General features: G+C 43.9%; 1 protein-coding gene across 1 annotated transcript in view; it reads right to left on the bottom strand.

Annotated features, from left to right (window-relative positions):
- Window positions 1-703: 703 nt before the first annotated feature.
- PTH1R (parathyroid hormone 1 receptor) overlaps window positions 704-11,741 on the bottom strand; it is a 112,895-nt gene continuing 101,857 nt past the window's right edge. Inside the window, exons 9-13 of the mRNA XM_026842025.1 lie at window positions 10,646-10,712; window positions 7,016-7,110; window positions 4,938-5,079; window positions 2,935-2,976; window positions 704-1,908 (exon numbers count right to left, since the gene is read on the bottom strand). Of these exons, the coding sequence (XP_026697826.1) occupies window positions 1,546-1,908; window positions 2,935-2,976; window positions 4,938-5,079; window positions 7,016-7,110; window positions 10,646-10,712 (709 nt within the window). The 3' untranslated portion in view covers window positions 704-1,545. The remainder of the gene's footprint in view (window positions 1,909-2,934; window positions 2,977-4,937; window positions 5,080-7,015; window positions 7,111-10,645; window positions 10,713-11,741) is intronic.

Genomic DNA, 11,741 nt, shown 5'->3' with positions numbered 1-11,741 from the left:
ACTGACTGGTGTGAAACAGCCCCAGCTCGATTCACTCATGGCCAACAAGGACCGTACCTCTTAATTGCTGCTGAAGGTGGTATGTATAAGAAAATAACCTTTTAGCACACCTTGCAAAAAGCAGCAACAAGGGAAACTCTGCATGGTGACAAAATCTTGCTGGTCTCTCCTGTGGCATTTCCTGTGAAGGCATTCCCTTGTGCTCTTCCCTCCAACCTCAACAGCAGCTCCTCATCGGAGCATCTCTAGGCAAACTCAGTGACTGGTTGAAGTCAGACTTGTTTACACCTGCTAAGAGTTTGACCTAGCATACATATGTGTGTGTGACCAAAACACAAAGAATAGGAATGTTCAGAAGATGTTCAGAAGGTGACCATCCATGAGCAATCCCTGTGGATTTATCCAGCAAATTTTGCCTTTGGGTCTCATGAAGGTAGGTTTGTCTGGTTTGTATCCAGCAGTTTGTGCTTCTGGGTGATACAGGCAGACTATTGATGGAGTCTTTCTCCTCATGAGGGTTTGGACTAGTGAGAAACAGGAAATTCAGAGGGCAGAATGAGAAGCAATTTAGGAGTTAAAAAAATGACTGAAGCCTGTTTCCATGAGCACCCACAAAAAAGGGAGGGCTGAGTTAGCTACCTTCTGAACGGATTTTAGACACACACACACACACACACACACACACACACACACAGAGAGGAACAAATACCCAAGATCCAAAAATTCTCCACCCTCCCTCAACCCCTTTGGTGGGCCGCTCTCTGCTGCTGCATCTGGAAGAACAAAAATGTTGCACATTCTGATAACCACATTTTCCATCCTAAAATTGCACTGGTTTCTGGCTTGCTACTGGGACCCAGGTCAGGGAAAGGAGAATAGAGTTTTCTGCCTGAATCCAGCAACCATGAGCTGTTAACCCTGCCCACCCCAGAGGAGTGAGCTTGCCCAAGCGAAGAACATGCAACCGGTTGTATCGAGCTGTCTGCGTCAAGTGCTTGTCTGCAAGACAGGGCAACAATGACCCTCAAGGGGTCTTGATCAGTGTTGTGTGTGTTACCAGGCAGACTTTACAGGGAAAGAGCAAACCAAACTGAAGATGCTGATGCTCAGGGTGGCTAGTACCCTCGCAAGAAGATGTCACTGTACCCTCCCCTCAAGACTCTTGCTTTACTGGGTGAGACTCCTGTCCTCCTTGGCTGCCCACACTATCCAAGAGGTCCAAGAACCACGTGATGCTTTGCAACCCTCCCTTGCAAACTCTTAGTATCTCTGTTGTTCAGCAGGTAGCAAGGCCCATGGGTCTGGATAGCCCTGCCTCTGTTAACACCAGGGAGACTTAGATCACTGAGTATATGTATGTGATCAACAGCTGGCCACATTGGAGGCTCACTTCTTTTTCCCATATAACAACCTCTTGTTCCACAGAACAGAGAAACTGTATGGAAACCCTTTGGCATCTGGTACGTGGCCTGATACTCTTTTGCCCACTAAATGCTCTCCAGGAACCTTTTTCATCCTTTTGTTTCTTTTTTTCTCCTCCTCTTTCTACATCACTGTCTCTCTTTCTTCTTCAATGAGTACTGTTGGTCTGTCTCCATCGTAAAGCCCAGAGCCATTCAGGTACTCCTCGTCTTTGTTGTACTGCTCTGGTCCAGAAGAAGGCATGGAGTTTTCAGAAATGGACCCATTTTTTACATAACCTGGCAAATTCCGGTGTCCATTGAGGGTCCCTGGTATAAGTCTCGTATTGAGATGGAGGGCAAGTGCTCCTCTTGTGGCTACATTTGTGATGCTGGTATGGGAAACCATTGGTCCATAACTGTAGGTTGTGCTCCCACTTCGTGCTTTCCTTTTAAAGTCAAGTGCTAATGTCCACCTGCTCCATGACTTCTTTATTTCTGCTTGGACCTGAGAGACAAAAGGAGAAAAAAAAAAAGCATAAGTGGGAGGAAAGAGGGGCAGAGAGTATCAGAAGGAGGTAATATCCACAGACAGAGTGGGTGAGAAACTCTCTGAGGAGTGAAATTGGAAGGAACAGTAAATTCACATTAAATCCACCCTTTCCAAATGAAATATTTGTCATTGGGAAGCTCAAATGGCTGAAAACATCTAATTGAAAATGTGGGTTAACTGTCTCTCAGGGTTAAAGGACAGTGAGCAGCACATCCAGGAGAGAGACCTCTCAATGTGCCATGAGCATCAAGTATGATGAACCTCCTTTGGAGGTGCCTGAGTCACTAGAAATTTCTTCTAGAAAGGAGTAAGCTGACTACTTTAGAGTGAGCATCCCACTTTTAGATGGCTAAAGTTAGAATGAAATCAACTCCCCTTATGGTAAGGGTTTCATCTTGGTTTTACACTGTGGAAGCAGTATATTTGTAGTTGCATTTCCCCTGAAAATTCATAAATTTAGGCCAAACAAGCCTTATGCTGGACCATAAAAGTAGCTCTGTCCTTTCCCCGTGTGTATCCACTGGCCATGTAGCTTCTTAACTTGCAGCCATAGAGGGAATTAATGGAAACAGACATAAAAGCATATCACTCTGGAAAAGACCTAAAAACATCACTCTGGAAATAGAAAAAAAGGTCGAAAAAGCTTGGACAATCAAAAGAGCTTGTTGGTTAGGCAGCTACTCTATCAATCCACTTTTCTCCTGCTACAAATCTGAAATTAAGCAGCGTTAAACAGCAATTGTGCTAGGAAAAGAAAAAACACATTTGTTTTTCTCCATTTATGGATGACATACCGACCTGGATGACCAAAAACTGAGGGTATGAGCTTTCTATGTTGGACTGATAAATATTTCACTGAGTGCAAAAGGGAGTTGTGTCTCTATAATAAGTGAGGATATGTTGATGTGCATCCACCTTATGGTCTGAGTGTGGAACTAACCTAACGAAAAGAGGGAAATAATTAAGAAGCTGGTGACTTACCTCTCCATTGCAAAAACAGTATATGATGGCAACGAAAAATCCCTAGAAGGAAGAAGAAACAATATATTAATGTTAACCTTGCTGCATGTGAGAATCACTTTCCTGATGGTGCTGCCCAGTGTCCCTGTTCCTCTGAAATCAATGACAGTCATAGTATGATGTATATAATGTGTGTGAGAAACCTTCCACTGTTCAGTAGCCCATGGAAGACAGATAAACAGACATTTTGCTGCAGATTTGTGAAAAAGTAAATAGACTCTATAAACCCTTTGGGTCATGGTTTAGCTACCAGGACTGTTTTCACCCCCAGATCTTTTGCAAAGGTTCTGAGATGGTGAGGGGTGTCTGAGGAGGTGGTGGGGTCTACTTCACTGGAGGTGTTTATGAACTTGTTGCATAAACATTTCCAGTGTTTTAAAATGTAGCTGATCCTGCTTCAGGATGGGAGGACGGAAGATGGTCCTGATGGGACTTATCCAGCTCTTGCTGTAAGTGAGGCAGCTCATGCATGGAGCAGAACTGGCTGAGGTGGGATCAGCAAAGGAATTCAGATGTGAGCAAACGATCCACATCTTTCTGTTGGCCAATAGGTCTTGCTGAGTTCATCCACTATTTTATTTGACCTTCATCTGTCCTGGATTCTGCTGGGATAGAGTGAATTGTCTTCCTAATAGCTGGTATAGTGCTGCGTTTTGCATTTAGGATGAGAATAATTTTGATAACACACTGATGTTTTAGTTGTTGCTGAGCGGTGCTTACCCTAAGCAATGGACTTCTCAGCTTCTCGTGCTGCCCTGGCAGTGAGGAGGCTGGGGTGCACAAGAAGCTGGGAGGGGACCTTACTGGGACAGCTGAACCCAACTGGCTGGAGGGATATCCCATGCCATATGACATCATGCTCAGCATACAAACTAGAGGGAAATCTGTCCAGGGGTCTGCTGCTTGGAAACACGCTGGGCATCGGTGGGTGGGTAGTAAACAATTGTTTTTCATTTGCATCACTTGTTTCTCTTGGGGTTTATTTCTCTCTCTTTTCGTTGTTTTCCTTTTCATTACAATTTATCCTTATTCTTATTCTTATTCTTATTCTTATTCTTATTCTTATTCTTATTCTTATTCTTATTCTTATTCTTATTCTTATTCTTATTCTTACTCTTACTCTTATTCTTACTCTTATTCTTCCTATTCTTTTTCTTATTATTTTTAGTTATTTTATTTTATTTCAATTATTAAACTGTTCTGATCTCAAGTCATGAGTTTTCTTACTTTTACCCTTCTGATTTTCTCCCCCACCCTACTGGGTGAGCGAGTGGCTGTGTGGTGTTTAGTTGCTGGCTGGGGTTAAACCACGAGAGCACCCAACGGGAATTGTGGAAGCACAAATATTGAAGCTTTGTCCCCATCTCCCTTATATTTTTTTTCCTAAACTGTCATCTGGCCAGACCATCTGTCCACCTTTCATCATCCACGCTGGTCAACCATGATGATTGGTAGTAGCATGCAAGCCAAAAATTAATCCCTCAGGGAAGGGTGTGCAGTGATGATCAAATGCTGCTCTTGTAGACAGTTGCATATTCTTGTTGCTGTGTCTTATACAGGACCAGTCCTGTAACTGAACCTGCCTTTTGCCCAAACCTAGAACTGAGGAGTCCATTCACAGGACTGAAAGACAACTTGGGACAAGCAAATTGGAAGCTAATTTGAAACAACATGTCTCTGTGGATCTCTACCAGCTTATGTCTAACCTGGATCTAAAGGGATTTATTTTGTGGGGCAAGTTATCTTTCAACAGGAACATTTTTTGTTGAACAAAACTGAGCCTTTATACGTTGTGCAAATATAAAACATACTTGATGCTAAAATACTGTCAAATCACCTTGTGAATGAAATCCGGTGTATTGTAAAAACAGCTCTGCTTCCAAAGACAACCTTGCACTCTTATTTCCCTCCTCTGCCCATTGAAATTCTCAGAGTTTATCCCCATGGTTTAACAGTTACAATACCTGGAAAGAGTTGAACAGCATTTCATAGTGCATTTGAACTTGCCAAAGAATCCCTGACACATCTGTGTATGGCATAGCCATGAAAACAATATAGTGAACGCCAAACAGAGGCATAAGGACGAGGGTAGATTTCAGCAGCTTCCTGTAGCAATAAGGAAAGACACAGAGGAAATTAGTGGATGGAGCGAACCTCCCAGCCAGGCTCATCCATCTCATATCTTGGGCACAAGTTGCATGTAATTTTGTTCTTGCTTATGTGGCCCCTTGGCTAGGCTTGGATATCTTACATTTACACAAGCACCTTGTCCACCTGCAGTTTCAAACTGCTGCTTCTCTTACGGCATGTGACACAACACAGTCCATGCTCCAGCATGTCTTGATGTGCTGGTCTAACCCTCCTCACACGCATGGCCCTGTGTGATGCTGCTGTAGGTACTGGAGATGAAGACACCGAGATGTCTTTTTCAGCTTCAAGCTATCCCTAGCTTTGGGTCAGGATCAAGGGTAGAGGGTGGAAGGGTGACTGGAAAGAAATGTGCACTGCTGCTTCCAGCCCTCTGACTGGCACCAAATCCCCTTGTTCCCGAAGGATGGTTCTGCTTCAGCTTATGACGACTGGACATGGTGCTATACAGTAGCTGAGACTGCTTGAGCAGGGGAGGTTGGACTAGATGACCTCCAGAGGCCCCTTCCAACCTCAACCATTCTCTGATTCTGTCATTCTCCCTGCTTATTGAGGCAAGACATGAAGGTCCTCCCTGGGTTAGAGCCTTCTGTGCCATGAGCAGGGCTGGTGGAGAGGGAAGTGCATCAAGGAGAAGAATTACTCTAGATATCAAGGGGAAGAGGATACTGCATTATGGGGAAAGCAGAAGGTGAATGCTCTTGGGAGGTGCTTTGGACTGCAGCATCACTTGAAAAGCCCCTTTTTAAAGAAGCAGCTCCAACTCAGCATAGGACTTCTGTTGGGGATTGGGGGAAGGCATAATGCAACCCCAAGTACTTGGCTGGGTTTGCTCCTGAGGGAACCAGAATGCCTGGAAGCATTATTAATTGAAGGATTAAACCTTCTTCCAAGAGTTACAGCAAGTCACCAAGCGGCAATTATTGAGAAGGGCAGACATCACTACCAGAAAGACCTGGTACCTCCTCTGTCCAGCAACCGGAAACCACTGAGGGAATTTAACACATTAAAAGAGGAAGGCTCCATCCAAGCCATAATTAATTGCAAGCTTCAGCCAGGGAGAAATAAATAAATAGATAAATCAGAGCCCTGACAGGGCAGCAAAGAAAAATGGAGAGGTGATTTCCTGCCAAATCTCACTCCTGCTTCAGATGAAGTGTCTTGTGTTTGGAGAGTGAGATGGTAGCAGTGAGCTCATGGTTTGCAGCTCAAACAATTCTGCTCTCCCTCCCTTTACATGTGTCATGCTGGTCAGTCTTGCTCAGGAGATGATGAAAAGCCTTGAGAGCTCTCAAACAGCTGAGGTGTCTCAGCAATTTGCTTTTTCTGTCTGGTTTTGACCATGCTACAAATATTCTAAATTATCAGGAGGGAAGCACTGGCAGAACAAAGGAAAATAAACCAAACAAGGAAATGCCAGATTTCCAGCAAAGAGTCAGGAAACTTTTTTTTTTTTTTAATTTTATTTTATTTTAACAAGGACATTGAAGCACCCACTGAAGGGCAGGTTTAACAAATAGATCAAGTTTTACAAAGCACAGGGGGGAAATAAATAGAAATAAATAAATTGGTACAAGTTTTAGGGGCTTCAACAGGTAAGTAATGCTTTTATTTTTTCACTCGTAGGTCAAGGCCAGCACAGTCACTTCCAAACTGGTTGCAGAGACCGTATTCCTCTCTTTAACCTATGAGTCAGGTTGGATTTGAAATGTTTACATGTTTAAACTGCTGTTGATTCAGTCTGCATTACCAGACTTGAAAGACAACATTCTTCTCACCTTATTTTAGGTGTCTACAGTGTAGACACCAGGAACTTGTCACCCTGGGCTCCCTTGGTAGTCAAGTGCATGAAACAATGACATCTCCCAAAACGTGGAGAGGGTATGTGACTCACCTGTACTGTTGTCTTGAGTCACACCTCCCTGCATTCGTCTCTCGTAGCTTGGTTGCTAGGACTCTGATAATATTGATAAAAAGAATAAAATTTACCTGGAAAAGGAGGGGGGGGAAAAAAAAAAGACAAACAACAACAAAGAGAGAATAACTGTTAAAAGAGATCCAAACAATTGTAGTGTTGTTTAGTCAATGCTTTTCCCAGGATGAGTCAAGGAGCTGTGGCAGTGACCTTTTTGTGCTCTGTATGAAGCTCCTTCTTGGGACAACTCGTCCCGTGGAAGGGACGAGCTCTCCAGGAAAGACTCAGTGTTTGGTGGGATCTAGTCAGCTGTGTTTAACCTGAATGGTTGAGAGAATGGCCTTCTCTGACAAGATGTGGGCACCTCACATGGAAATACTGAACTAGCCAGTCTGGCAGACACTTGACAATGGGCTAGCATATCAATATATAAGGCAGTGCTTACTAGGCATTTTGGGGTAAGGACTACAGAGAACTATCAGTATTTTTGCGTCATCTATTTTGTCAAATTCCATAGAGTGATATGGGACATTTTCATGGCCTCATAAACCTCTCAGACTTGGCTCAGGGTTCAGAGAGCAGACCAAAATGAGGTTGTATTTGTCTCTTGCAGCCCACCTGGGATTAAGAGACACATTAGTAGGATGCCTTTCTGTATTTCCATATGAGAACAGAAAGAAGAGCAAGTGGACTGCACCATGATGAAGGTGCAGGGACCTAACTGGAGATGACAGATCAAGAATGCCAAAGGGCAACAAAAACCTCCTGTTGTACATCTACTGCTGTTGCTCTGGAGGGGTGTTGAGTATGGACCAGATAAGGACAGGAAGGAAGTGTTACCTACTACTTATACAGGGAGACATACCTATGAATCCATCTCGTGGCCAGCTGCTCAACCCAGCTAATCCAGTCCTCCATGACATGCTCATGGTAACCCATGCAGCAAAAAAAGTAACAGCAACCTCTGCCTCATGGCTACACTACTGCTTAACAGAGATGGAAAATGGGGAGATGTTTGAGGGATTCTCAGGTTTTTCTGAGCTCTTCAGAGAATGATTTCACTGGGGCTGGAATTACACCTGCTGCTGCCCTGGAAAAAACCATTCTTGGGGCTATGGTATAGCCACAAGCAGAACCATTGTGTAACAGTCTGCGCTGGGCAGATCCATGTTGCTGGGCTAATGCTGATGCTTATGGGTTTCTCTGGAGGCTTGCAGCAGTCATTTGACTTCTCAGATGCCAGCATAGCAGCATTTTAAAGAAACAAATTACCATGCCACACACAGGCTCATAGTTCTACGCCAGAAGGGACCATTGTGAACCTCTAGTTTGATCTCCTGCAAAACGCAGTCCATAAGCCCTCCTTGTATTCATTTTTGTTTGAGCTATAGCAGATCTGGGTTTCAGTGTTTCCATGACGGAGATCCTACCACAACCATAAGTCGTTCCAACGGTCAATTATCCTCACTGTTAAATAGTTCCCCGAGTCGCTGAATGAACATGGCCTGGTTTGCTATGGCTTTGTCTTCTGTGGTTGGATTCCTTCTCCTTTAACGAGGTGCAAGTCCATTTTGAACAGCTCTCCTCTGTGTTAAAAAGGGGGTAAGGTTGTACCTACACCCTCTCCTTTGAAGGGCCATTAATAGAATTTCTCTCCCGTATCTCTTTGACTGTTTTCATGAGGTTTGTGGGAATTTAACATCCATGCAACCCCATTCCCTTAGTTACATTTGGTTGGAATTTACTGACTGGCATAAAAGTTATAAGGGAGGGATGGATAGACCAACAGGCAGAGAAGCACACAGCCTGGGGGCATATAATTAATTTTCATTGGAAACCAATCTGAAAAAAAAAAAAAAAAGAGAGGCTGTGTTTCTCATAGGAGTTTTTCTAGCTTCAAAGTCTCAAAAGTGGGGTCTTGTTCTGCATTTTTCAGCTAAATTGAAGATATCCAACCTTATCACAGTCAGGTGGGATGCTCCTCTGACTTCCTGAAACATGCTAAGTCTTAAAAGAAATCCAGACAACTGAGTAACATCAAAGCTCGCAGAAGAGTGGAAGGATTTTAAGCCCCTCAGCCTCAAAACTCTGCAAGCACATCCAGAAAATGTGCAACTTAGTCCAGCAACATATGACCAGCCAGTGTGGGAATTGAAAAGGCAGCCAAGTGAACAATATGAATCCACAGAAATTAAACAGAAACAACCCACAGAATATTTTTGCATGATAAATAGCTGCATTTGCAAATAGCCAGGGTACAAGCACAGCAGAGACTCATGGAGAAACATTATTTTTACAAGTACGATCCTCAATTGAGCTCTTTCTCCTCTGCTAATTGGGCTTTAAATTAAATGCAATGGGGTTGCTGGCATTCATCTAGTTGAACTATCTGAACTTTCTTCTCCATCCTACTATTTTGTTTCCAATGACCACGATGTGGGCTTGGTGATTTGTTTCTTCCAAGGTGCAGAACTCACTGCTAGAGCCGGGTGGAGAATTTCACCAACAAAAAAAAAAAAAAAAAAAAAAAAAAAAATTAAAAAAAAAATCCAAAGCAGCCCACCTAATTGCATATATGAGCATATTCACCTCAGAAACTTTCCTGATGTCGATATGCAGATGATCTGCTTTTCTTCTCACCCACACTGATCATCTTCCAAGCCTCCTGATTTGTGACTCAGAAGTATATAGAGCTTGATGCAAAACCCTCTGAAGACTACAGAGAGATTCTTACTGACTCCGCTCAGCTACTCATGGATGAACGTAAAGGGGGACTAGGATGTGTGGGAGTGGACAAGCTCTTTTGGATGTGCTTATCTATCCATCAGATGGAATAATAAAGAACCATAAACAAAGGCAGAGGGAGGAAAGAGGGTAATTAATGAAAAGAGTGAAAGCAGGTTCTCTAGTTAATTAGGACCCTCTCAAGCAAACACATAACTACCCACCAAATTCCCCTTGTGCAGATAATCACATCTTGAAATTGCCTCTCCAGCTTGTGAGAGTGCAGTCCTGTGTCTGCATAATGTCACTTATTTCCTTTCTGTCCTCTCTGGCTCCTGGGTGGGGGCTGAACTAAACCTCCATCAGTGATTAACACCATCCCATCATAGCTGGGATGGTTTAACTTTCACTCCCAGCTTTGAGGCATCCCAAGCTTTTATCAGTTCCAAGAGATGAGTCTGATGACACTGAAACATGCCTGGGGAAAAGGTTAGGTCCAACTATGGAACCCAAATTTTGTTCTTCCCACTGGAGATGCCTGCTGAGAATGTGTTATGACCCCTGAGGGTTTCAGTATCATGTGCATGGGAAATATTGGCTTGAATATTTTATTAATGATTTTAGGGTTTTACCCCATGTCATTTTTGCCTCCTAAGAAAAACCTGAAGTTGCTCATAAACCCTTCTGCTGGATGCATCTTTCAAATGTACAGGCAGGTCAAACATAAGGCCCTTAAACTGGCTGTATATAGAGACTCCACACTATTAAGGCAGGATCTTTGTTAACAGGATGATTAGAGTAGGGCAGCCTGGCCCAACTCCTCCCACTGAGCCTGCATCGATCAAAGGCACTGCCTCCCACACCTTGTAATCAACCAGTACTCACCACGATAGCTGCCAGGATGGGCACCTGAAAAATCCATTTTAAATTGCCAGCACTCAAGTCCCAACACCTGAGAAGAAATTAACATCCCATCAGGCAATTATTAGTTACAAAGAGCAACAGACTCAAGTACCTTGTTGGATAAATCCATCCTGGAAGGATGGGTTCAGCCACAGCCTGGTGTAGTGGAGGGACCTAGTTCTAACCCTGCCTTCAGTCAGCATGGCTTCGGAATAGCCCTTCTTCTGCTGTTATACTAGTCAAAGCTGAAACTACTACTAAACACATTTCAAGTTATGCTCTTCATAGGGTAGAACAGCTCTTTCCACACTCATTAAGAGTTGTCCCTTCTGGGCAGGAACTCACCCTTTTCCACTTCTTCACTGCCTTACCAGAAAAAAAAAACCCTGAAAAACTACACTAAGAGTAATCATCCAGCTTTCACGAAAATAAGAGAGGCTTGGAATAAACCTGCACAACTTTGCGTGGGGACAGGTCCTGTCTGAAGACATGGTGATGGGGACAATACTGTGGTCTGACATTTATTCCTTTGCTTCCTTCAGCCCTGCTCTTGCAGTGAGACTCAGCCATGCCCCACAAAAGTCTTAATCTCCTTTTCATCTTCAGCCCTTATCCAAGTGAGAACTGGAAGGGCAAACTGTTGGTGGCGTGGATGTTGGGCTACGGTCCTCGGTCTGCCAAGAAGGGACTGAACACTATTTCCTTCCAGACGTTTCCAGCAGCCATTGAATAAGGTCACTCAGTGTTAATTAGTCTGTTTGAGTTCTCTCCAACTGCGGAGAGAGGAGTGCCACAGGCTTTTCTTTATCTGAGCCAGACAGCCCCCACATGGCAGCTGCAGTTTTCATTTCACAGGCCAAATGCTGCCCAAGCAGTTATTCAAGGAAAGCGAGAGGCAGGGGCAGAGAAACCACCGGTGCTGACTGACAGGCTCTATAAGGATGACCCTGTGCCAGTGCAGATGCATCACACTTCAGTAGCTACTCCATCCTTCCAAGCCTGGAGCTGAATTCCCATTTGGAAAGCAGTGTCCTCCCAGGAAAATACATTTCAAAAGTTGCATGGGGTCACCCCCCCC

Source organism: Athene cunicularia, assembly GCF_003259725.1.
Source record: "Athene cunicularia isolate RWA chromosome 2 unlocalized genomic scaffold, athCun1 chr2_part1, whole genome shotgun sequence".
In the NCBI taxonomy this organism is placed as follows: domain Eukaryota; kingdom Metazoa; phylum Chordata; class Aves; order Strigiformes; family Strigidae; genus Athene; species Athene cunicularia.
This window is presented reverse-complemented; position numbering and strand designations above follow the sequence as displayed.